Source organism: Carassius carassius, chromosome 14 (assembly GCF_963082965.1).
Source record: "Carassius carassius chromosome 14, fCarCar2.1, whole genome shotgun sequence".
Taxonomy (NCBI): Eukaryota; Metazoa; Chordata; class Actinopteri; order Cypriniformes; family Cyprinidae; genus Carassius; species Carassius carassius.
This window is the reverse complement of record NC_081768.1, coordinates 22847585-22875185: the sequence shown is the minus strand read 5'-3', so window position 1 is coordinate 22875185 and position 27601 is coordinate 22847585. Positions and strand designations below refer to the sequence as shown.

Here is a 27601-nt window from a genome sequence, read left to right as displayed (position 1 = left end):
CCCTCACATTTATGTTCTGTAGTCGCTCCATTAATCCCAGTCAGATTGAGCCGTTCACTTTGTGACATCTGTGTAGGCACCTGTCTGGACTTCAACTGAAGAAGACATATCACAAATACATGCTTTGATTTACACTCCTTAAAGGGATAGTTCACCCAAAAATAAAAATTCTGTCATCATTCCAAGCTTGTATGAGTTTTTTCTTCCGTTGAACACAAAAGAAGATATTTTGAAGAATGTTGGAAACCGTTGATGGTAGCCGTTCTTATAAAAAAAAAATATTATGGAAGTCAATGGCTGTTTGGTTACCAGCATTCTTCAAAATATCTTCTTTTGTGCTGAACAGAAGAAAAAAAAAGCGCATACAAGTTCAGAACAAGTGGAGGGAGGTTCAATGATGACAGAGTTTTCCTTTTTGGGTGAACTATCTCTTTCAATCTCCATTTATAAGTGAGAAGTGACCCTGTTAATGGTTCAAATCCGAAATGTGTTTGGTTTTCAGTGCCCTTAATGGAATATTCTTGAGTGATAAATGGATTTTGTACATTTGTTTGTTTTTTGTTCTTTCTCATAGCAATAAGGAGGAATTTATTCTTGTGGAATATAATTAAACGTGCAACTGCAGGTTGTTCTCACAAGCAAAAAAATAAAAACAGTTTTTTTTTCACAAACTAGACTGAATTCCTAGATGATGACTTCTATATACGGAGAGAGATTTGTCTTTGTTAAGTCGTCACTTGGAGCTTTACAAAGTGAAGAAAGAAGAGAGGTAGTTTGCAGTGGACGTGGTTTGTATGTGATGACAGATTTTAAATAGGTTTTGCAGTTGACAAGTATTAGTGTAAAAAAAAAAACAAGATAGGGGAAGATGTCCCCTAAAGAACAGTGTGCAATATTTTACATTGTAAGATATTAAATGTAAGTTTTTAATGTGCTAAATGTGCAAAATTATGATAATGCATTAGCAAATGAGTTATTAGAAACATTTGCTAATTAAGTTATCATAACACAAAACGTAACATTACTTCCTGCTTGTGGCAAACTGGAATGCATATTACCAATTGTTTCAACTTTTGCATCAAATTTATTTTGCAGAACGTGCACTTAAGTCTACAGTGTGCATACCTAAGAAAGTACTAGGTAGTGTATGGTAAATATAGGGGAAGTCGTGGCCTAATGGTTAGAGAGTCGGACTCCCAATCGAAAGGTTGTGAGTTCGAGTCCCGGTCCGGCAGGAATTGTGGGTGGGGGGAGTGCATGTACAGTTCTCTCTCCACCCTCAATACCACGACTTAGGTGCCCTTGAGCAAGGCATCGAACCCCCAACTGCTCCCCGGGCGCCGCAGCATAAATGGCTGCCCACTGCTCCGGGTGTGTGCTCACAGTGTGTGTGTGTGTTCACTGCTCTGTGTGTGTGCATTTTGGATGGGTTAAATGCAGAGCACAAATTCTGAGTATGGGTCACCATACTTGGCTGAATGTCACTTCACTTATAATATGGTAAATGGGTTAAGGTTAAGTTTATAGGTAGGTTCAGGGTTAGCTAGTTATTACCATAGTACAAATGCTTCATAGTAAATATCGTAATTAATATAATGAGTACTTAGTATGTACATGTACAAAAGGGCTGTAAAATAAATTGCTACCTATATTTTTGTTTTATTAATGTGAAATACTAAATCAACTGTTCTATTTAAAATTGTGTTTTGACAATTTAGTTGAATAAGTGAATAACTGATGGGAGTACATTATAAGTAGTACATGTATATGTACATCTACAAATAGTAACACTAGTTATAGTATAACTATATAACTTATTAACAACTTATTAACAAATAGACACAAATATCTTACACTGTTCATCTTTTTTTTTAATGGCTTAATAATTATTGAATTATGTTTTTTAAACCATTTTAAAAGTTATCATACAGTTTTCACTGTGAAATGCAGAAATGCATCAGAATGCAAATATACATAGATTGGCATTATCTAACTGGGATTATACTTAAAAACAGTGGTTCTCAAGCAGGGGACCACAGGATGGCTTAAAATGATCATTAATATCAGTTACATAATTATCATTTACAATATATTAAAATAATCCAACTTAAATGAAGTTATATAAAACATACAATCATTACAAAACTGTAAACTTATAGTTCTGTCGGAGGGATTGACATGGTAATGTACATGTGATAATGATGCCATTAGGTCAGATTGAGTTAGACCTATCAGACTGCACCATCTAGAGTTTCATGCCAGAATTCTGTATTTCTCAAAATGTCTGGAATCACACAATGAGTTGTGATCATAGACTGTATTTTTTTTTTTTTTTTTCAAACTTTATTATGAACAATGCACAGGACAATAGGTACAGAGAACACTACAAATACTGTGAAACCTGCACAACAAAAAAAGAAATGTACAGACCAGAGGATAATAACATATTAATTTATAGAAGGGGAAAATTAAAATATATTCAGTTGTGATCATAGACTGTATAAAAACATGGACGTAGTGTCCATGACGTCACCCGTAGACTCCTGAAGAGAGTTTTTGAAGCCTAAAGTGTGTATAGCGAGCCGTCGCCATCTTGGCAGCGCGTCACCGCGCAACTCTCCCGGACAATCGAAAATGGGCAAAAGGGCGGGAGCTGGTTGCTGAAGCCACGCCCACCTAGCGCAACGGCTGTGACAGCATTGGCAATTCACCTGTCACTCAAGTGGCCACGCCCTTAATTATGCAGAACTTTAAGGCTTAATATAATTTAAACGGATGAGTTATAAAAAAAAATTCACTCCCCTCACAGTTGTCATGAAGGGCAAAATTAGCTATATAGACCAAAATCATTTTTTGCACCAGGCTGTAAACATGTTTTGTTTCTGCTGTTGGGCATTTTAACATGGGGAGACTATGGGATTGACTCTCTTTTGCAGCCAGCCACAAGCGGCCAGTCGATGAATTGCAGTTTTAGTCAATTCCTTATTGGCTTCACTAGAGAGAGCGGGAGGTTGCCGCTCGGTTGTGATTAATATATCAACACTTCTAATTTCTGTTAATATAAATCAGTTTTGCCACAATTATAACAGAAATACTGAAGGAAATAGGCCTATCATTAGATATTAAGTTGGACTATGCAGGGGCCTTTGAATCAAAATGGTTTTAAAATATTCTGCTTTAAAATATACCTCAAAGAAATCTATAGAATTCAAAAAAATATTGTACATTTTGCTTATCAGCAATTACAGGAATGTGCCTCACTTTAATCCTGTCAGACACAAAGCAGGGCACCACAACAGGAAAAAAGACATTTCCTCAAGCATGTGTGTTAAGAAAAGGCAGCAATTTTACCTCCTACTGTGGATTTAAGTTTGTAACGTTTATGTGCATCGTTTTACATATTCTGTTTTTACGTCCTGCGGTAAGGCAGATGGATGAAATCTATTGTTTGTTTTAGCAGACACTATAATTTCATGACTTCTTATCATAACAAAACATACCCAGCTCATGTTTAGCTGCATTTACAGTACACAAGGTGTATAAATATCCCATTGTTATCATATTTTTCGTAGTATCAGGTTGCATCCGTGTAAGGAGGACAGCAGAATGCCTCATGCCATTCACTTATCAGGTACTCGCTTAGCCCTGTGTTGTGTTTTTCACCACCCTCCGCTGCACTTAATAAGCTTTTCTCTGTATAAACATTCCTCACAGAACTGAATGTTCTCACACACAGCATTTTATATAAACCATAGCGGCATGCTCAAACCTGAAAAAGCATCCGAATGGGCCAATTAAGAGCATTATGATGGACAGAGAGAGCAACACGGCTTCAGCATAAAGCCGTGGAAAGACTGTGTTGTTCTGAGAGAGACATTCCTGCTGTAATGACAAGCATCATGAAATGAAGAGCGACAGCTTCTTGGCATGAGGAGTGTGTGTTAAGAGTCTCTGGTAGCAGTGTGTTGATTTACTACTTCACATGAGTTCACTGTTTCTCTTGAACTGAGTCTGTTCGACACGGTCTAGACCGACTCTATTTGTCAGATTCCAATGACAAAATAAAGTGTTTATTATATTTCTAGCATTTCCTGCGATATTTATTGCACTCCAAAGTTTTGCCAGCTGTGAATGATGGAGATATTAATATACACTGCAGGACTACTTATGTTACAAATTTACTTTATTGTTTTTAAAGGGCCAATATTTACCACCAAAATTTGTTTTTTAACTTTACAAGAAAAAAACAAAACAAAATTGAAGTAAGAGAGCTAGAACTAAAATTAAGATGGAATACAAAAGTAATTGTTAATAATCTTAGATGTTCGTTACTCCTGTGTATTGTCACAGTTTTAGGTTTAGGAGGGTTTTCAGAGCTAATTTGAGTTTTATTCATAAAAAAAATAATACATATTTATTAAGCAGCAAATCAGCATATTAAAATGATTTCTTAAGGATCATGTGACACTGAAGACTGGAGAAGTGATGCTGAAACGTGTGGAAAAATATTTTCAAATGTAAATTGTTGTTTTAAATTGTGGTAATTTTTCTCAGTATTACTGTTTACTGTAAACTTAAAAATCATTGTATGATACTATGGGCCCTATCATACACCCGGCGCAATGCGACGAAAGGCACAGCGCAAGTGTGTTTCCTAGTTTCAGTCCGGCGCCATTTGCATTTTCCCGTCCAGCGCCACGTCGTTTAATTAGCAAATGAATTTGCGCTCATTTGTGTGGCCATGAGCGTGCTGGTCTAAAAAAAAGAGGTGTGTTCAGGCGTATGCTGGCGCATTGCTATTTTAAGGAGCTGAAAACTGACTGCGTCATAGACCAACTCAAACCTGGTCTAAAGTCAATGGCGCAATATTTTCTATTTATTTAAAGAGCGTGTTGGTAGAAAATGCGCCTCTGGGCGGGTCCACAGTGCGCGTTGACTTTGCTTATTACACACAGGGATGCACATCACACAAACATGCCAAATAGTAAAAACAAAAGGATTACAGTGTAAAAGAATATTATTGTGTAGGCTACATAAATATAAAAATGTAATGATGGATAGCCATTGCATGTATTAGAATTAGACTACCTATTTGCAATTCAGCCTATTACTACTTATAATGATGAATGAAATTGGCTAATTAATTGAACAATCATGCCAATACACACACATATATATTAACTGACTCATCGCATGGAGCTTTGGTGGATTCCTGCTTGTCCCGTAGATGATCCGCTTGCACACTTTAACTTTGCGCACAAGCAGATCGGTTTCTTCGCTTGAGAAGCGTTCAACTTTTCCACCAACAAATCCCGCCATGTAAATAGCGATCCGCCATGGCGCGAGCGCATCTCGCTCTTAAAGGAAATGGGAGATGACACTCTGATTGCTGTATTGAACGTTACGCCCATTACTCATTAAGAGAATAGGGACAAACCATTCCAAAAATGCCCCCTGGCGCACGGACCGTTTTTCCGTCATTAAAATAGCAAAAGTGGATTTGGACACGCCCTGAGTGCACCTGTGCCCTGCGCTTTACACTTTGCGTTTAGATCGTTAAAATAGTGCCCTATGTCTGTCTGTAGTGAATTTTTACTTTTATTTTTAATTAAACTGGAATCAAGTGAAAAAGCGTTAGATTGAGGATTTTGCTAGATTTAAATTAAGTATTAATTAATTAAATTTACACAAAGTGTTATTCTGAATAACATTTGATCAGATCAGAATAGCATGCAAATTAGAAACAGGTTTATTAGTAGTATTAGATTTCTGAACCCCTTGTACTTGGTTCTTATAAGCCATAGGAATAGGATAAACATTCCTTATTAATGTCCAGGGCCACACAGACAGTACACTCTGTACTGAAATTATAATTATTTCCTGTTGCTATCAGCCTAACAAAGCTGCTCATTTGTTAAGCTAGTGTAGAGTGTAGTAATCTCACTGTGGGGAACAACAATTAGCATGAAGAAAAGTGGGGCAAAACTTATTTATTTATTATTATAATTTTTATTTAAGCATGTAGAAGAATGCTCTTTGATGGAATGTTCATCATTCATTCCTAACACAACAAATCCACATGCATTGCCTCTAGGAGATGCATAAAGATTAAAGCAATATGTATTCCAAAATCAGCTCAAAATATCAAACTTTTCTGATATCCTCAAACAGTAAGGAATCATAGAAGCTAAACATCAGAGTCTGTGACAGTCACACACAATGAGATTTTCTATGAAATGTCAACTCAAATCTGCAGACAGGCTCTTGTCCAGACTGTAAATCAGGGCAAAAATCTGAGTAAATTGCGGTATATTCCAGCTTTAGTTGTCCTTTAACGCTGATTCATATGTAGCGCAGATATGAAAGCCGGCTGATATACTCTGTTAAACCGGCTTGTTGGGTCTTGGTTGTTATCTGTCAATCGAGCCTTTTCTCTTGCACGGCGCAGGGGCGCCAGTATCTGTACATTTCTAATTAGAGGCAGGAAATGTTTATTGGCATTTGATTGGGTGGGCCTTTGCTGTGACTCTGGGCACATTTTAAACAAACTATTTTAGCATCCTGTTTAAATTCGCTTTCATAGCAAAAGGACATGCAGGGCAGACTGGCCCACAATTACATAAGACATTCAATTACTCTGAAATCATGATTTCAATTAAAAAATATCAGCATATCAGTCATATCACCAAAGTGAGGCCTGCAACGGCTGAAAATATCACCTAAACTTCTCTTCTGATCAGTCTGAGAGAAGAAACAGGTAGCAAGGAATATAGGATAAGACAATAAAAGGAAATATTTTTCATTCCAAGTCTACCTGAAATTTCCAAAACAATGCACTATGAAATCAAAGAACTCCTTCACATTGCTTGTGAAATATCCTCCTGTTTATTCTGTCGTTTTTTAATGTTCAGATGGCAAACAATACATAAAAGCATCCTTTTCAATCGTTATGTATTGTATGTATTTTGTATTATTTGTTTTTATTTTTAATTTTTTTTGCAGAAAGATGCAAATCGGGTTCTTCTCCTTACAGCCAAATGAATGTCTAGGAGTATGCGCGTTCAGATTTAAGCATATTTCCTCAGGATAACTAGGACATGAGTCACATAGCTGGACTGGCAGTTTGTGTGGGTTTGATATACATCTTGATTCTTTGAAATGATGTGCATGACCCACTGAAGATAATGAGATATATTCTATTCAGCCATACAGGGCAACGGGTTCATGTTTTCTGAAAATGGCTGCTGGATAATTCTCTCATTGACTCTGAACTCTCCAACATTTATATTCTGTTCTGCAGCCATGTCTTTTAAGCCCAGTTGTGGTTAATATTTGGATTTCTTAAACGCTCAAAAAATTATTTTCATTTGAAAGTGCATTCCCCTTTGTCTGAATCATTTAGGGCTGAAAAATGAGAAACATTCTTTAGAAAAAAGAAAACTAATGATGTTCATGATTTTTTATGGTTCTGTTAAAGGTTCATAAAAGTTGGATCACTGTTTTAAAATGTAAATGGAACAAATGTCTCTTAAGTCCATCCAAAAATAAATAAAAATTGCTGTTAATTTACTATCCAAGATATACGTGACTCTCCAGTAGAACAATAAAGAAGCTTTATAGCTGAAACCTTTTGTGATTCACAGTGTGCAAGTCAACGGCTACTGGCACGTTGAGAGTCCAAAAAATATATAAACGTAACACAAATTTAATACCCATGGCTCCTGACAATATATTGAGGTCTTATGAAGCGAAACGACTGGTCTGTGCAAGAAACTGAATATTATTTACAACATCATAACCTGTATCATAAACTCAGGCAAACACTCTGGAGTTATGTCCGGATCACAAACAAATCATGTAATGATTCTTTGTAAATCTTTGTAATGGTTCAGGTAAAAAAAAAAAAAAATCTCTATTTCAATGCCTTTTGAATCAGTATAAATGAGTCTAACTTTTCAGTCTAACACTATAATGTCCATTTTAAAAATAGTGTTGTGTTTTAGGATTTTTGTTTGTTTACTTGTTAAAGAGACGCTCAAATCTCCATCTCGAGATCAAGAATCTGTAAATTCCTTGCAATTCCCATTCCTACTTGTATGTAGACATCATATTAAGCCCTTGATTTCCAGGTGGCGCGATGTTTTGCAACACCTGCAATGGGGCTGCATGATTAATCGCATAAGATTGTCATGCATGTCACATCAGTAAAGCCGGTTCTGTGATTAGCAGTAAATGTGCATCACCTGCTTTCAAATGGAGCGGCACTTACTACACGGAGCCATAATTCCCTGACAAGCTACGCAATATCGCGTTATAATCGCAGATGAATTGCATTCGGTTATGAACGCCATATTGCGTAGCTTGTCAGTGAACTACTGCTCTGGGTATTAAATGCCGCTCCATTTGAAAGCAGGGGATGGACATTTACTGCTAATCACAGAACCGGCTTTACTGACGTTTATGAAATCATGCGATTAATCGTGCAGCCCTTACCTTCAATGAGAAATTAGAAATTGTTCAAATTAGACAATTAGCATTTATTGAGTCAAATAATGAACCTGTTTACTCTTGTTTCTTCACTTTAGGACCGCTTGTTCTTCGTCATGGAATACGTGAATGGCGGAGACCTGATGTTCCAGATTCAGCGTTCACGCAAATTCGATGAAGCTCGTTCCCGGTTTTACGCTGCTGAGGTGACCTCAGCCCTCATGTTCCTGCACCAAAATGGGGTCATTTACAGGTAAATTCATTGCGAGGCAACTGACCGCTGAAAAAGGTCAAAGGTCGAACAACATTCAGGCAGTGTTTGGTTACGAACCATAAACTTCTCCTGTTTGTCTCACTGATAGACACAGCATCATTGTTAAGTAACCAAAAGAATGGAACACTTCAGCCAAAATATCATTGTAACGTACAAAAGATACATTCCAAATTTAGTGAAATTTTAGCCTGATCATTTTTGGATGGAAAATTAGCCATCCGTTCCAAGTGTTTGCTCAAGTTTAATCCGGATTCCAGATCATTTATTTTCTCAGAGGTCTGTCACGCAATCCTGAACAGATTAGGTCTGGAGCGAATCAAATGGAGTCTGTATCACATGAACTGGCTCTGGCATGGTACGTTGTATCTTCAGGAGCTTTTTGCCTAGAGACAGGAGCCCTTGTCTGCCTTGTTTACCTCAGGTTGTTTACTTTGATGAGCTATGTGCAATGATTTATTCGTTCCCAGACAGTTTGTTTACCTTCTCAATTGTGTGTCATTAACCACACACAACGGGCAGTGCTTCTGGGGCCAGGCTTTCCTTGGGATCATTTATATCCGTCACTGGTTTTTTTAGTGTGTGTGTGTTTGTGGGGAATCCATCTTAGCTGTCCAAAAATATAATATATTTGCAATATTATAAATTATAGCAGTATTTTGTAATGCTGGAGTCCTACATATGGTTTTACAGTGGAATTGCATGCATGACATCAACACACACACACACACACACACAAAAGCTGCATATAAAATTCAATTCAATTCAATTCAAGTTTATTTGTATAGCGCTTTTTACAATACAAATCGTTACAAAGCAACTTTACAGAAAATTATGTTTCTACAATATTTAGTAGTAGCTAGTAGTTTGTGCACGTTTGACAGGATTTTAGAAAAATAAAAATAATAATAATAATAATACAAGACGTAGTCAGCTAGATGATGAACTATCAATATTATTAATTAATAGTAATTTATAGGATGCAGTCACACATGTAGCAATATTTGTTAGTTCTGTTTGTTGATTCAAGGTTAGCATCATCTGGGGTCCTCTGAGGGTCAGCATCATCTCTTCTCAGGTGTTCTGGATCCAGACTGGAGCTTGTGTAAATCCTAGTTACCACGGGATGTAAATCCCGTGGCAAAACATAGAAACAAAATAGAGACATCATTAGCATAGCTGCTGATCCAACAAAGTAAAATTAGTTTAACCCAAGCTAAAGAATAAAAATGCAGATGCAACTACACTCACAATTTAAGAGATACATTATTCGAATGCTTGGCGAAAGAGATGCGTTTTTAATCTAGATTTAAACAGAGAGAGTGTGTCTGAACCCCGAACATTATCAGGAAGGCTATTCCAGAGTTTGGGAGCCAAATGTGAAAAAGCTCTACCTCCTTTAGTGGACTTTGCTATCCTAGGAACTACCAAAAGTCCAGCGTTTTGTGACCTTAGGGTGCGTGATGGGTTGTAGCGTGGTAGAAGGCTAGTTAGGTACGCAGGAGCTAAACCATTTAGGGCCTTATAGGTAAGTAATGATAATTTGTAACTGATACGGAACTTAATAGGTAGCCAGTGCAGAGACTGTAAAATAGGGGTAATATGATCATATTTTCTTGACCTGGTAAGGACTCTAGCTGCTGCATTTTGGACGACCTGTAGCTTGTTTATTGACGAAGCAGGACAACCACCTAGAAGTCCATTACAATAGTCCAGTCTAGAGGTCATGAAAGCATGAACTAGCTTTTCTGCATCAGAAACAGATAACATGTTTCGTAGCTTGGCAATGTTTCTAAGATGGAAGAATGCGGTTTTTGTAACATTGGAAATATGATTTTCAAAAGACAAATTGCTGTCCAATATAACACCCAGATTTCTGACTGTAGAGGAAGTAACAGTACATCCGTCTAGTTGCAGATTGTAATCTACAAGATTCTGTGTGGTGTTTTTTGGTCCAATAATTAATATCTCTGTCTTATCCGAATTTAATTGGAGAAAATTATTTGTCATCCAATCTTTTACATTTTTAACACACTCTGTTAGCTTAGATAATTGGGAAGTTTCATCTGGTCTCGTTGAAATATATAGCTGAGTATCATCAGCATAACAGTGGAAGCTAATTCCGTATTTTCTAATAATATTACCAAGGGGCAACATGTATATTGAAAATAGAAGGGGACCTAGGACGGATCCTTGTGGCACTCCATATTTTACTGATGATAAATGAGATGACACCCCATTTAAGTAAACAAAATGGTAGCGATCGGACAGGTAGGATCTAAACCATCTTAGAGCCTGCCCTTGAATACCTGTATAGTTTTGTAATCGATCTATGAGTATGTCATGATCTATGGTGTCGAACGCAGCACTAAGATCAAGTAAGACTAGAAATGAGATGCAGCCTTGATCTGACGCAAGAAGCAGGTCATTTGTAATTTTAACAAGTGCAGTTTCTGTGCTATGGTGGGGCCTAAAACCTGACTGAAATTCTTCATACAGATCATTTTTATGCAGGAAGGTGCTCAATTGAGCAGACACAACTTTTTCTAAAATTTTAGACATAAATGGAAGATTTGAAATAGGCCTATAATTTGCCAGTACACTAGGATCTAGTTTTGGTTTCTTAATAAGAGGCTTGATAACCGCCAGCTTGAATGGTTTTGGGACGTGACCTAAAGATAACGACGAGTTAATGATATTGAGAAGCGGTTCTTCGGCTACAGGTAACAGCTCTTTTAGTAATTTAGTGGGTACAGGATCTAATAAACATGTTGTTGGTTTAGATACAGTGATAAGTTTATTTAGCTCTTCCTGTCCTATATTTGTAAAGCACTGCAGTTTATCTTTGGGTGCGATGGATGAAACTGAAGTGTTAGACGCTGTAGAATCTACATTTGCTATTGTATTTCTAATGTTATCTATTTTATCAGTGAAGAAATTCATAAAGTCATTACTATTTAACGTTGGTGGAATATTTGAATCAGGTGGCGTCTGGTAATTTGTTAATTTAGCCACTGTACTAAATAAAAACCTTGGATTGTTTTGGTTATTTTCAATGAGTTTGTGGATATGCTCTGCCCTAGCAGTTTTTAGAGCCTGTCTATACCTGGACATACTGTTTTTCCATGCAGTTTTAAAAACTTCCAAGTTAGTTTTTCTCCATTTGCGTTCAAGACTACGAGTTACTTTCTTGAGAGAGTGAGTATTACTGTTATACCATGGCACAGTACGTTTTTCTCTAACCTTTTTCAATTTGATGGGGGCAACAGCTTCTAATGTATTAGAGAAAATAGTGCCCATGTTGTCAGTAATTTCGTCTAATTCATGTGTATTTTTGGGTACAAATAGCAGTTGAGATAGATCAGGCAGGTTATTTGCGAATCTGTCTTTGGTGGCTGGAACAATAGTTCTGCCCAGACGGTAACGCTGAGACATATAGTTAATATCAGTTATACGCAGCATGCACGATACAAGGAAATGGTCTGTAATATCATCACATTGGGGTACAATATCTATAGCAGTAAGATCGATTCCATGCGATATAATTAGATCTAGTGTATGATTAAAACGATGAGTGGGCCCGGTGACATTTTGCTTGACTCCAAAGGAGTTTATTAGGTCAGTAAACGCAAGTCCTAATGTATCATTTGCATTATCAACGTGAATATTAAAATCTCCCATGATTAGCGCCTTATCAACTGTAACTAGAAGGTCTGAGAGGAAATCTGCAAATTCTTTTAGGAATTCTGTATACGGCCCTGGTGGTCTATACACAGTAGCCAGAGCAAGAGATACATTAGACTTCTTTTGCATGTCTGACAGTGTAACATTTAGCAGAAGTATTTCAAAAGAGTTAAACCTGTATCCTGTTTTCTGGGTAACATTGAGAATATCACTATATATTGTTGCAACACCTCCTCCACGACCAGTCTGACGGGGCTCATGCTTATAACAGTAGTTTGGTGGAGTAGACTCATTTAGACCAAAATAATCATTTGGTTTTAGCCAGGTTTCAGTCAAGCAGAGTACATCAAAACTATTTTCTGTGATCATTTCATTTACAATAACTGCTTTGGGTGTGAGTGATCTAATATTTATGAGCCCAAACTTTAAAAATTGTTTTTGTTCATTTACTTTACATTTTTCTGGTTTAATTACGATGAGATTTTTTCTAGATCCTACATTATATTTTGACCTCACTATTCGGGGAACAGACACAGTCTTAATAGTTTTTACAGCACAAGTACTTTTATCATTTAAGCGGGTGGAACAAAACTCATCATAATAGTTATTAGGGAATTGTCTTACTAGTCACATGGAGCGAAGTGTCCTGGAGATGTTGTCAGAGAGCAGCTCCGCTCCGATTCTGCTGGGGTGTAATCCATCAGCGCGAAACAGCCTAGGACGCTCCCAAAAAAGATTCCAGTTATTAACAAATAGCAGTTTCTGTTCTTTACACCATGACAACAGCCATTCATTTAAAGCAAAAAGTCTACTGAACCTTTCGTGTCCTCGTCGATACGTGGGCAGTGGTCCTGACACGACGATCGTCGCCGCGGGCGTCGTGCTGCGAACCGTCTCGATCAGGCTGCTGAAGTCCCTCTTCAGCGTCTCCGTCTGCCGCAGCGTGGTGTCGTTAACCCCGGCGTGAAGCACGACCGCTCTGGGGCTCTCGTCGACCTTCAGGATCGCGGGTATCTGCGCAGAAACATCGAGAACACGAGCACCAGGCAAACAATGAGTGTGCACTTTACCTTCGGCTAACGTAGCACTTACGTGTCGGACGATGGAGTCTCCGATGATCACAGCGTCGCGTCCTGTCTCGCGGAGGGGAGCGAAGCGGTTCCGGATGGAGATGTCGAAGGCAGGGGGGGGAGAAGTCGTCGCCCGGGACCCGGCTCGCGTCCTCCGCTGTGGATGCACCCAGGGTCCGTGGTGTCCCGGCGTCGCAGTGAAGGACATCTGGGAAGATCGCGTCCTGGGTGCACCGGGCCTGTGCAGAGAAACACACGGAGTAGACGTGGTGGGACTGTTAGCAGATCGCTGTATACTTACCCCGGACTTGTGAGCGTCAGCCCGGGATGATTCCAGCGCTGTTCTCCGCTCTCTCAGCTGGGCCTGCCTCACCTCCAGGTCACGAATCTGCTTTCCCACGGCCTCGAGCTCGAGCTGCACAGAGTGGAGACATTCATCCGCCATTAAAGCAAGTAACAGTGAGTACAGCAGTGGTAATGTGTGTGAATAGAGTATTAGCAATGTTAGCGCAACCACGCCGCTGATGCTAACGGGCTAAAAGCTAATAGCGGACCCGGGAGATCAAAATAAAACTAGTGATAGCGAGGCGCTCTGATTGTTTTTGTTGTAGAATACAATAGAGGATATATTCACACGTTATATAAACGGAAACGATGATGTATAAAATTGATTTTTGGGTTAAAAATAGTCAATGAAAAGAATATAGTGACGGAGCTCAAACGCAGTACAGCCGCCAACAACAAACAGGAAGTTTGCATGTAAATGCATGTAAGCTGATGTTATTTTTGGACAATATGCAAAATTTGTAAAATCTGCAAAATGAGGCCTGAACCTGTAATACAGATTATGATAAAGATTTCACTTTAAAATCATATGCTTGATGCCAGCTCTACAAACTAAAGCTGCACATAAACAACATGCAAACCGATAAAGCTTTTGGAATTCGTAACACAGATTAATTTGTCATTCCAGTATAAAATGTGATTCAACACAATACGGTGCAATGGGAAAAATATGATGCTATGCAATTGAATATAGCACAAATAGTTAACTTTCAGGGTTTCCCATACATTCATTAATTTGTGGCGGCCCGCCACAATATCAACGCTGACCGCCACGGATTGATTCAGATTTTTAAACTATTTAATATGGGTACAATTGTATTTTATTGTAGAGCTGGGCGCTGCTTGCTCCCTCCCTCTCACAAACTGACAACGGAGGCACACACGACTAGCCCCTCCTCTTCGAACACGATCTGAATCAAAACATGAGCATGCGTGTGGCGGGGGAGGCGTGGTTTAGCGAAGTCTGCAACGGGAGAGCCAGAGCCGTTGAACGGCTCTGGGGAGAGCGAGTGAAGAGACGAGTGGCGGTAAGTGGTTCAGGTGAGAAACAAGGAACAGCTGGATCTCGTTGCAGTGATTGGCGTGGGGAACCATTTAAGGAGCACGACAGCTGGCGAAGGATGAGAGAGACGGGGACTCGTGCTGGACCGAGAAGGCTGCGGAAACGGACAGTAAAGTGAAAGTGAAAGTGAAAGCGAAAGCTGCGAAGTGCGCGCACCTGCCGCGACTGTTTCTTTGTTTTATTTTGATTTTGTTTATAAAGCTTCTCACGAGCCCCGTACACCGACCCTGGTCTCCTTCCTTTACCCCAACCTTGAAGATCATTACACTGGTGCCGAAACCCGGGATAGGAAGGAGAGCATCCGCCATGCAGACTCCGTCAGCCACATCATCCTCGCCGTTTGCGGACATCATTTCATCGCTCGCAGGCCTGCACCAAGAACACCACCAGGCCCTGCTGGACCTGCGGACCGACCAGGACCACCGGTTCCAGACGATGATGCGGGTCCAGGAGGAGGACCGCGAGCTGTTCCGGAGCTTGCTGGACCGGGAGGGACGGATGGGGACGGCCTCCCCCAGGGCCCCACCCGCCCACAAGCCGCTCACCAAGAGTTTCTGGACCTATTCGAGCGGACGGCGGAGGCATGTGGGTGGCCGATGGACAGCTGGCCCGTCCGGGTCATCCGTCTGCTGTAGGGGGAGGCCCAGAAGGCGGCCCAGCAACTGCCCGTCCCAAACCTCAGGGTCGGCCTCAGCCCAGAACAACATCGCCAGTGTTTCCGGTCGCTGGAGCTGGCCGAGGCGGGCCGACCCTTTGTGTTGGCGCAGCAGCTCCGGGACTCGTGCCGCAAATGGCTGCTGGCCGGGGACGGCGACGCCGAGTCCATCATCAACGCGGTGGTGCTGGAGCAGTTCGTCTCCCACTCTCCCGTTGCAGACTTCGCTAAACCACGCCTCCCCCGCCACAATGCGTTAGTTACAGATTGTTGCCGGTGCTTAATGCTTATTCCCCCAGCGAAGATTCCAGAATGAATCTGGAGTTGAATGGTTAGTAATGAACACTGTTGCTCAACATAACTCTGAGAAGTTAGTCTATGTTAAGCGATGTCGCGTTTCTATTACAGATTCGCGCAAAACTTTAGTGTTTTTTTTCTAAATATCGATAAACAACTATTGCGAAATGACGGCGTTTCCATTAACCGATGTTATGCGACTAAAACGTCATTTTTTTCCTCTCGCGATCAGTCATTCCAAAAATCATGGCAACGGACGTTGGTAGGTTTATATATTTCACAGCCACCAGACTAGACATTATATTATTATTATCTCCAGGTTCAGGTTGGTGTGTGTTGGTTTTTGTCCACCTTAATCTCCAGGTTTGTGTGTGTGTGTGTGTGTGTCAGAGTCTGTGTGTGTCCACCTCCAGGTCCAGTTTGGTGTGTGAGCCTGTGTGTGTCTGAGTCTGTGTGTGTGTGTGTGTGTGTGTGTCTTTTTGAATGTTTGAGTGTGTGAGCCTGTGTTTGAGTGTGTCAGTAAGTTTGTGAGTTTGAGTAAGTGTGTGTGTGTGTGTGTGTGTGTGTGTGTGTGTGTGTGTGTGTCCATCTCCAGGTCCAGGTTTGTGTGTGTGTGTGTGTGTGAGCAAAATTTGCATCAAGAAGTCTGTGGAGCAGTCATAGCATAGAAAGTGTAGCAATGGCGTAGCAATGTAGCAATAGCAATGTCTTTAAAGGGATAGTTCACCCAAAAATTAAAATTCTATCATCGTTTACTCACCCTCAAGTTGTTCCAAACCTGTATGAGTTTCTTTGTTTTGCTGAACACAAAGGAAGATATTTGGAAGAATGTTTGTAACCAAACAGATCTCGGTCCCCATTGACTACCATAGTATATTTTTTTCCTACTATGGAAGTCAATGTGGACCGAGATATGTTTGATTCTGTCATTCTTCCAAATATATTCCTTTGTGTTCAACAGAACAAAGAAACTCATACAGGTTTGGAACAACCTGAGGGTGAGTAAACGATGATAGAATTCTCATTTTTGGGTGAACTATCCCTTTAAGGTATCTGACACTAAGTGTTGGCAATGGAAATGTGTACTTGTCACTAAAATATATGATATATTTATATATATATATATATATATATATATATATATATATATATATATTCACACATATTTTTCTGTGATTAATCGCAATAAAAAAAGAAATGTTTTTGTACGTTTTTAATATATTTTTTAATGTAATAATTTCACAGTTAATCAAATTAATGTAGAAACAACATAAAGACAGTATATTTTAAATACTTGTTTAAATAGCATCTTTTTATGAATGAAGGCCCGTATTACTGATATTAATACAGCTACTGATTTTTTTACATTTATTATTAGGCTTCAAAAATATAACAGTTTTTAATTTAAGTAAACTTAAAACAATGCTAACATAAACCCATAATAAATGTCATGTTTACTCCTGCCCTTCCTGTCTTAACAGTTAGGAAATATACAGAAATTTAATAAAGTTATCAAAGTTATATGCAGTCTGCACTGCATAAACTATAAATTAAATAGTTAATCCTTATTAAAGCTACAAAAGTTATTTAGTCAAGAGCAGCGAGTCATTTTCTCTGTTCCCTTTGTTCTTTAACTTTACTGACAGGAAGCTTTATTGGCTGCTGTCCCTTTAAGAGCAGACAGACACGCGGATCTCACCGTTTATATACTGTCTATGGATCTCGCCTCATTCTCTCACAACTCTTTTTGTTCATTTTAGACTTTATATAAATTATTTAAAATTGCTCTTATGAGGATAATCGACAAAACTGGCACTTTGGGATGTTTATTGTTAGTTCAAGCGCTTAAGAGAACTGGATTCTGGCGCCCTGTCTATGCATTGTGTGTGTGTGTGTGTGTGTGTGTGTGTACGTGTGTACAGTATGTGTCACATGAGGGCATTCACAAACAGCGCATTCTCTTTTGTCTTGCCGTGCTTGAAATGTTTAAAAGCATTTAAATGAATAAGAGAGTGATCATATAATGTAAAGCTAGCCAACGGATGGCAGAAAATACGGATGCTGCGTTAATTGCGTTAAATATTTTGACACATTAAAACAGACAAAAATTAATCGCATGCGTTAACTCGTTAACGTTGACAGCACTAATATATATGTATATATTTAACTTAAGAGTTTTCTTTATTTTCATGACTATGAAAATTGTAGATTCTCACTGAAGGCATCAAAACTATGAATTAACACATGTGGAATTATATATGGAATTATATACATAACAAAAAAGTGTGAAACAACTGAAAATGTCATATTCTAGGTTCTTCAAAGTAATTACTGCTTTGCACACTCTTGGCATTCTCTTGATGAGCTTCAAGAGGTAGTCACCTGAAATGGTCTTCCAACAGTCTTGAAGGAGTTCCCCCGAGAGATGCTTAGCACTTGTTGGCCCTTTTGCCTTCAGTCTGCGGTCCAGCTCACCCCTAAACCATCTCGATTGGGTTCAGGTCCGGTGACTGTGGAGGCCAGGTCATCTGGCGCAGCACCCCATCACTCTCCTTCTTGGTCAAATAGCCCTTGATGCCTTCAGTGTGACTCTACAATTTTCATAGTCATGGAAATAAAGAAAACTCTTTGAATGAGAAGGTGTATCCAAACTTTTGGTCTGTACTGTATATATATATAATTATCATAAATTATTGGTCACTTTCTAATTAATAAAAGTATAGTGCATCTACTAATAATTATATATAAATTATTTTTTATCTATGCAAATATGTTAGAAACTATGCATTGCAATACAAATTCAACTTGTATCCGATGCACACACTTTTAAATCGATGCATTGTTTTGTTAACTTTTATGCAATGCACCAATGCAAATCTGTGTATTTTACCATCCCTTGTCTGCATGTTAAAAAAAATATGAAAATCTATTGTTTTTGGACAGTATGAAAATGACAAGCAGAATCTGTAAAATGACAACTGGATCTGTGATATTTTTTTAATGCAGAATAACAAGAAAATTACAGATTAAAATTAAGATGCATCTGTAAAATGACATTGTCATGTCATTTAATTTTAAAATCATATGCATGATATCAGCACTGCAAAATAAAAATAAAACTCTATAATGTTTTTGGACAGTATCACAAAAAATGCCAAGCCAAAAATATAAAATGATAAATGAATCTTTTAATACAGATTCATTTGTCATTCCACTATAAAAATGTATGCATGAGAAAAGAACTACAAAATAAAGTTGCAAGTAAACAATATGCAAACCTATGATGTTATTTTTAACAAGTTGAATCTGTAAAATGGCAAATGTAATACAGATTCATTTGTTATTTTGCTCTAAAACCATGCATGCATGATGCCAGCAGTACAAAATAAAGCTTCGTGTAAACAACATGCAAACATGAGAAATATTTGGACAGTATGACTACAAAATTACAAGTTGAATCTGTAAAATTACAAATGTAATACAGATTAATTCGTCATTTAACAAGTTCAGTTTGTCACTTTGTCGTTGGTTCAATAGAATATTGTGCTGGTAGCTCAAGTCATCATAACCTCTTCTTCCCGTCGCCCCTCTGGCCCTCATTGAACCCAGCGACCTGTGAGTTTCCTCACCCACCCATTCTCGGCCTGGTCCTGAGCTCTTTCTGGTCTCAGACAGGAAGAATCTCATTTGGAGTTTAATGTTGTATTGAATTAAATCCATCTCCTCCCCAAACCGGCCTTCCTGAGCCCAGACTTTCAGAGACTGAAGGGAAATGGGGGTTCTTATGAAAGTAAGACACTTAAGGCAAATAGGTCAAGCAAAGGTCCAGTGGTTCAGATTACTCTGAGTTTATTATTTTTCCCTTTAAAATGAACAATAATCTCTGCTGTTAGCTACTCTAGCGACTCCTGCATGGTGTCATTGGTATGTACAACAAAAAGAAACCATTGGCTACACAAGCTTTATTTGAATTGCAAGGTACAAGAAACCAATACATTAATTACAACATGGAACTTGCTAACATTACAACCTAATACTTGTGCTTTTTTTTCCTCCTTTTTGGTTATGTTTTATCACATTTAAAGCGCCAAATGCTTCTCTGAAAAAAACAAAGGAAAAAAAACAAAGCATTCATTCACTCCTTGAGCAGGTTTTATTTAAGAACACATTGTTGGACGACTGCCATGACATCCATTCACATCTCTTACCCACCTCACAGTCGTCTGACCCCTTGTTTACGGTGACGACTGCTGACATGACATTTATTTGGCAAGAAACTGGGCAGGATGTGATTTGGTCAATATGAATGGCTTATTGTGTGTTATAAGAATAGCAGCCCAAACATACATGAATTTCCAGTCATACACCTCAAATCCAGCTCCGGCGCCAGTTTTGTCGATTACCTGATGGTGACGATCAGACCATGACACACTGGACTAGTGCTTTGCCATCACTGAAGGTCATTTCATGCAAAGCATGCCGGGAGATTGACTGTTTAGAGGATTGATCAGATTGATTGATCTTATCTGGCTCTGACTTTGCTCTGGCCCAGCACAGGAAAAAACAAAGGAAGCATAAATTGTGAAGGTACTTAATATAGGAGATGGGATTCGCAAAATAATATTGTGTCCTGGACACCAATTTCCCACTAGAGATGTAAAAACATTTCACTCATCTGTCTGCGTGCGTATGTGTTTATGTTGGAGTTTGGAGTTTGTTGGGGAAAAATGTCACACATCTTAGCTACAGTCTAAGGAATTAAAAATCCAATTATGCATGTGTGATTTTATTAGCAATATTTTTCATGTTGGTTTCCAAACATTAATTTTATTTTATTTTTATTTTTTTTTGAAAATGGAATTTAAATATAATTGTAATGGTTTAAACCTTCATATTCATCCGGAAGAAGGAGGCGGGAACCGGCGGACAATCGAAATGAAACTTTAATTATTCAAAATAAACACAAAACAGCACACCAGCCCCTCACGGACGACTGGTGCGCACAAAATAAAACCCAAAACACAACTAAAAGCCCAGGCCTGGTCCTCTCTCGTCCTTCACTGTCGTCGCTCCAGTTTTATATCCTTCCATCTCCTCCGTGGGCCTCGAGACCGGCGGGTCGAACAGGTGTAGCTCATCTCCAATCACTCCACCGGCCTCGCTCCCATGTCCCTCGGCCCCGCCCCACTCGTCACAATAATCTTTGTTATTTTTTTTTTTTTATTTGACTCAGTAAAGCCACACTGTCAAGATTTATCTCAAGTTTTGAACTCAAAGTACAGTGCTTATGACACAGGTCAGGGCAAGTGGTCATAAGCTTTTCTTAATGTTTTTAAGGGGGCATATGATGAGATTTTAGTATTTCCTTTTTCTTCGGAGTGTTACATGTTCTTGGTGCATAAAGAAGAAGTCTCAAATCCAAAAAGAGATTTTCTTTATAAAAGTTAAGACTTGTCCACACCCCCCTAAAACAGCTTGTTTAAACACACACCCACATGTCTACGTCACTAGGTGGGATGTTTGGCATAACTCCACCCAGATGTTCACGCAAAGAAAGAAGCCGTACCTTTAATTCTCATTGTAGTATTGTTGTCACATGCTTGAGGTATTCGGCCAATCACAACGCACTGGATAGCTGGCCAATCAGAGCACACCTTGATTTTCAGACCAAAGAGCCTTGTAAAAATCGACACATTTCAGAAGTCAGGGCATAGAGGAGAAACAATAATGTACAGTATGTGGAAAATAATGTGTTTTTTTAACCATAAACTGCATAAACATATTTAATTACACCAAATACACCAAATAATGTTCTTTTTAGCAGCATCATATGACCCTTTTAAAAGTTTCATCTGCTCACCAAGGCTGTATTATTTGATTAAAATACAGCAAAACATTAATATTCTAAAATTTTAAATCACTGTATTCGATTTGATATACTTTAAAATGCAATTTAATGCAAACCTGAATTTTTAGCATCATTATTCCATTGTTCATTGCCGCTTTTAGTGTTCTGATTCTAAGATTTATTGTAAGATTTGCTGTTCAAAAACATTTCTTATTATTTATCATTATTGAAAAGTTTTTTTTTTCGCTTAATATCGCAAAATTAAAGATTTGAAGGTCTAAACACTGTGGTAAAACATGTGACATTAACCCCGCTCACCCCTAAATCTGACCCCCCTGCAAAAAGCGAGCCAAGAGCCATCGTCATCGCAGCCTCGAGCAAGGCACTTAACTTTAGGTTGCACCAGTTATAAGATTAAGCAGAGCTCTACCACGAAATCATGTGAAACACCGGGTAATAAATAAAGATCCCAGTGTATCCTCCCTTCAGCCTTTGGTCTCAATCTGAATTATATTTTTTTGTTTTTTTTTTTAAGGGGAAAGCCCTACATTGAAGGAAACCTGCATGTCGAAACGCAATCTGTGTGTTAACGCTTTTGCATGCAAACGCATGGCAGAACAGCATTTCTCCCCCATGAGAACTAATTTTACCTCTCTGTGACCTGCCGCACATACCAAGACCTAAAAAAAAACTGAATTCAGAACATTCTAGAACAAAATGTGCAGGGGCAGCTTTCTTCTCCCTATCAGGGAAGGACATGGTGGCAGTTTTGACTGAAACCGCAGAGGCTTGATCTGGTTAAAGATGACATGTTTGAGCTTGATTTCCCTGCTGTAGATTGCAATTGGCTGCTTTGGTTGTTTGTTCGTACTCAGTGCTCTAAAAATAGATGGTAAGAGCAGGTGGCATAGATGTGGCTCCTCTGCTTGATTACCCATCTTTTGTTGACCTGTGGTTCTTGAGGGATTTTGTTATGGTGTATGGGAGAGCTAGGGACACAAAAGCACTGGGACCTGTGAAGGAACAACGTGTGCTGGTAGTTATTGTAGTTTTTCCACACCTTGTGCGAGATCTGTTTGTCAGATGGATGTGCTCTTTGTGACCTTTCACCTAAAAAGCAGCATGATACCATTGAAGTGCTTTTCACTTCCATACAATAAGCATCCTTGTGATCCTCTTTCTGTAAGAGTTAATTGATATGTATTAACCCTAGAGCACATTCAGAGAAAAAATAGGCTCTTACTTTAGTAAACAAGGTCCTCTGTGTGCTAAGTATGGACTAAGAGGCTCGCTTACAGCCCCTATAATTACTAATCACTGTAACCCTGTGTAACGATATCAACCTTCATATTCATCCGGAAGAAGGAGGCGGGAACCGGCGGACAATCAAAAACATTTTAATAACAAAATAAACACAAAACAGCGCACCAGCCCCTCACGGACGACTGGTGCGCATAAAATAAAAACCAAAACACAACTAAAAGCCCAGGCCTGGTCCTCTCTCGTCCTTCACTGTCGTCGCTCCAGTTTTATATCCTTCCATCTCCTCCATGGGCCTCGAGACCGGTGGGACGAACAGGTGTAGTTCATCTCCAATCACTCCCCCGGCCTCGCTCCCATGTCCCTCGGCCCCGCCCCACTCGTCACACCCTGTATGCAAGTTGTGTTTTACACAATGATTGGCTCTTTTTTTCTCTCCCCGTTCACTTATATGAGCAGAGAAACCGCAATCTTGTTTCTGGGGCACTGCTCTGAAGGTGTCTTGGGAAACTAGTTGCTGCGTACATTAGTTATAAAGAGACTTTTATTTTCTTCTCTATTATGCATGAATATTAATTGGATCATGTGGATGTTGCTTGGTAACCTTCCAGGAGTGTCTGACTAACTTAGTATTCATGAGCAAAGTGCTCACCTTGGTAGGGAAGGTAAATTACTATTATCTGAGAAGATATACTGAAATCAGAGCATTAATTATATAACGTCTAATAGATCATTAGTTCAAATACATCCACATAGTTTCTCAGTGCCTGCTTGTGTAAAATGTTTGTGCGTGCATTTGTGTAAATTGTAATGTTAAAGTCCTTATATAAAAATATTTTGCCGTGCTCCATAAAATTTAAAGTTTAAAGGGTAAGGATGGTGCTAAACTAATATTTTAGCATAAATCTTATATATATATGTGCACAGTGTATATAAACACTGATTTGATATTTTAAATATTTGATATATGATCATATGAAATATATGCTTTTTAATAGATATATTAATATTAAATGTTTATGAATTATCATTCATGTTACTTTGACATTTCTAACATTATAATAAAGTATAAGTCATGTCCTTCCTTTGTGTGTTGTAATGGATTATCTTCTTGTCCTTTGAAAAAAAAAAAAAGAAGCATATTCTAGCAGATTTTTTTTTAGCAGAGAGGTTGCTTTGTACGTAATGGAAAAAAAAATCACTCCTCAAGGTTCACTTAAAAAAACAGGAAATGCACTAAATTGAGTCTTTGCCATCTCCCCCTCTCTCTGAATGTCTTTCTCTGGCTCTGTCTTGTTGTTCTGTCTTGTTGTGTTTTTACTATGCAAGTACTTTCCTCCAAAAGAAAGGCGCTCTAGTGAAACCTAATACAGTAGTTAATCTCATCCTTTTGTGATTTTACAGCTCATGCCACATTCTAAAGCTTTTAATGCTGTTTGTACATTTTTCTTTTATCTTCATTCAAACAGCCTTTCGCTGAAAACATGATTTTCTACTTAATTTACTATTCTAAAAGCACCTTTTCAAATTTATTGTTGCTTTTAGGTTTCCATTCCACCTATACAAAACAAATATACATATATATATATATATATATATATATATATATACACATATATACACATACACATATACACACACAAAATAAAAGCAAAAGCAAGAGCAGCATTCACCATTTAAGCACTTCAAAGAGGGCAGATAAGAGCGGCCAGTGTAGCAAAGTCACATAATCTATATCAACAAATGAAGCTCGCCGGATGATTTAAACTCTCTTTCTTGGGAAAGAGAGGAAGGGGCGACGTGACGGTTGTGTTGGAAGGTGTGTAGACAACTGTAGGATTTAGACAGGAATGGATAAAGGGGGAAAAGAGAGACAGAAATAAGAGACAGAAGGAGAGATGGACAATTCTGGAACATCTTGTGATGTAGAAGCGCATGTGGGTATAGAGGACAATACAGAGCAACTTTCCACCTCTTTCTCTTTGTGAACCTTTACTGAAATTCAAACACACCTACGCTCTCTGTGTAAGACTTTTTCACATTTTAATAATGACTAATAACTCAAGTGGAAATTTGGATATGATGTAGTTCATCTTTGAAACAATTTATTTAGGCTTCATTTTGGCTTCTCAATCAAGAAGTGGATCATAAATTTGGGAAGCAGGCTCTCATCTTTCCAGCATTCGTTACAAGTGATTTTCCACACTTCTGCATGTAAAGAGTGTTTTAAGACTCTCAGTGGGGAAAGACAAGAGGAATGAAGCCCCTCGCGCCAACTTTCAGACCAACGGGAACGTGCCGAGGACCAGGGTGCCTTTCTCAAAAGGAACAGTTGCGTAAGGATCTGACGCTCCCCTCCCTTTTCAGAGAGAATGGTTTTATGAAAACACCTTTGACTGAATGACATCCCGTGAAGTGATGTTGACATTCTTGTTGCAATCAACCATCAAACCCCAATCCGACTGGTTTCTTCCAACTCCTTGTTGTCTTTCATCAGGGGCACCTTATCATCTCGCGCTCTCCTTTTCTTTATTCTTTCGCTCTCTTTCTCTCTCTCTTGTGCTGTACAGTGAGTTTATGTCTTATGCATCCTAATAAGGATGCTCAAATCCTACTGCACTGATACCAAGTCTAGCCTGACATTTCCTTACACTGGAATTGTTTTTGTTGTTGTTGTTGTTTTTTGTTTTACTAAAACTTGCAGCTTTACTTAATTACTACTATATGCATGTCAGTAATACTATGGGCAATTTATATTTTACTTAAGTAAAAAAGTAAAGTAAAAAAATAATATTTAGACATATGGATTTATTCAAGTATTAAATAAATAATAAAGAAAATTATTAAAAAAATCAAACAGTATTTGTTTTAAGTTTTAAAAGTTTCCGATTTTTTACTAATTGTAATTATTTAGATATTTTGCATCCGTTCTGGATTCAAAATATGAAACATATGTAACTCTTAAAGATTAATAAATTCAACTTGATGGAAATTTGTCATGCAACCAAAATGAATGAATCTTAAAAACCGAATGAAATATATTACTCAATTAAAAGTTTTTTTTTCTTTTTATGGTTTTTTTATAACATCTTTATTGTCCTAACAATATTATATTGCAATGAATGTTTCTTTTTACACTGCCTTTATCAATTTGATTTAACAATAAATATTAGACAGACTTGTTTTCAAAATGTCACATAACTATTAAATTTAAGTTTTAATGATTTCAGGTGTAAGAGTGTTATGAGACTAAAAAACACAGGTTAATTCATATTTCTACATTTTCATACAGATTGTGTGAAATTAATGTATCTTGACTTGACTCGCTATGTAAGAAAAAATTCAGAAAAAAAATCTTCAATAATATTAAATATGGAAACTTTTTTAACTTTCACAAGGACTTTTTTGTCTTTTTATAATTTAATTGAAATGAATTGCATATTGTACTGTAATGTTTGGTGTCACTGGTCATTCTTGAGCATCCAGCTAATATCAGACATATATGAGCGTCAGTAAATGATTCACCTGCTGTGTTGCAGTGTTAAGTGTTGCTTAATATTTAAACAGAGACTTCCAGAATCTAGGTCATGCATCATGTATTTTAGGATGCTTAAGATGGGAAGATGATTAATCTCTTATTAAATTGCAATTAAGGGTTAGAGGATCCAAACAAATTACATACAGTCAAAAAAGGCGGGAGAAAACACTGTAAGTGTGTCATTAGAAAATGATGCATGCTACACGTAGGTTAATATTGCTGTATTTTAATTTGCTTTGAATTTTCTTTGCAGGGATTTAAAGCTAGACAACATCCTGCTGGACGCAGAGGGTCACTGTAAGCTGGCAGACTTTGGCATGTGTAAGGAGGGAATCCTGGAATGCATCACAACCACAACATTCTGTGGCACACCAGATTACATTGCCCCAGAGGTACAGTATTTCACACTCTCACACACACAGACGCACAGTCATAGTCTCTTTTCTACTGTTTGGTTCTCATTAAAGCTATGAAACATTATTATATTTGCTCACACTTCATTTTAAAGTCCATATCTCACTATTGACTATGAATTTAGCCTCAATAAATTCCTAATTACTGCATATTAATAGTTAGTTGGGCAGTTGTTAGGTTTAGGTATGAGGTGGATTAAGGGATCTAAAATATGGTCATGCAGAATAAGGCATTAATATGTGCTTTATAAGTACTAATAAACAACCATAACAATAATAATAATGATATGCATACTAATAAACAACTAGATAATATTTTATATTTTATCTTATATTAACTAGATAATTATTTTTATATTTTTGTTAATTTACTGTTGCATATATTCTTGAAAAATCTGATATTTACTGCATTATCGAGCAATTACTAGATTTCATATTGTGGTCCAGATTCAAGCACTCAGCTTTTTTGTTGTTTGCAAAATTATTCTTACGTAACTGATGTATTTGAATTAATATTGCAGTTTACTTTAGAATGGTTTTACAGACAGTCGCTACAAATAGAGGTGTTTGTTTCATTTATGTTTTCCGATTTTAGTTTTTCATTATCTTCAAGGCTAGCTTTTGTTTTAGTTTAACATTTCCCCCATCTAGCAGTTTTTTATGAAAAGCC

At 38.1% G+C, this 27601-nt stretch overlaps 1 protein-coding gene across 1 annotated transcript in view; it reads left to right on the top strand.

Moving 5' to 3' along the window:
• The window catches only part of prkceb (protein kinase C, epsilon b), a 133438-nt gene that overhangs the window by 99738 nt on the left and 6099 nt on the right, over window positions 1-27601 (top strand). Inside the window, exons 11-12 of the mRNA XM_059566705.1 lie at window positions 8586-8740; window positions 26772-26910. Of these exons, the coding sequence (XP_059422688.1) occupies window positions 8586-8740; window positions 26772-26910 (294 nt within the window). The remainder of the gene's footprint in view (window positions 1-8585; window positions 8741-26771; window positions 26911-27601) is intronic.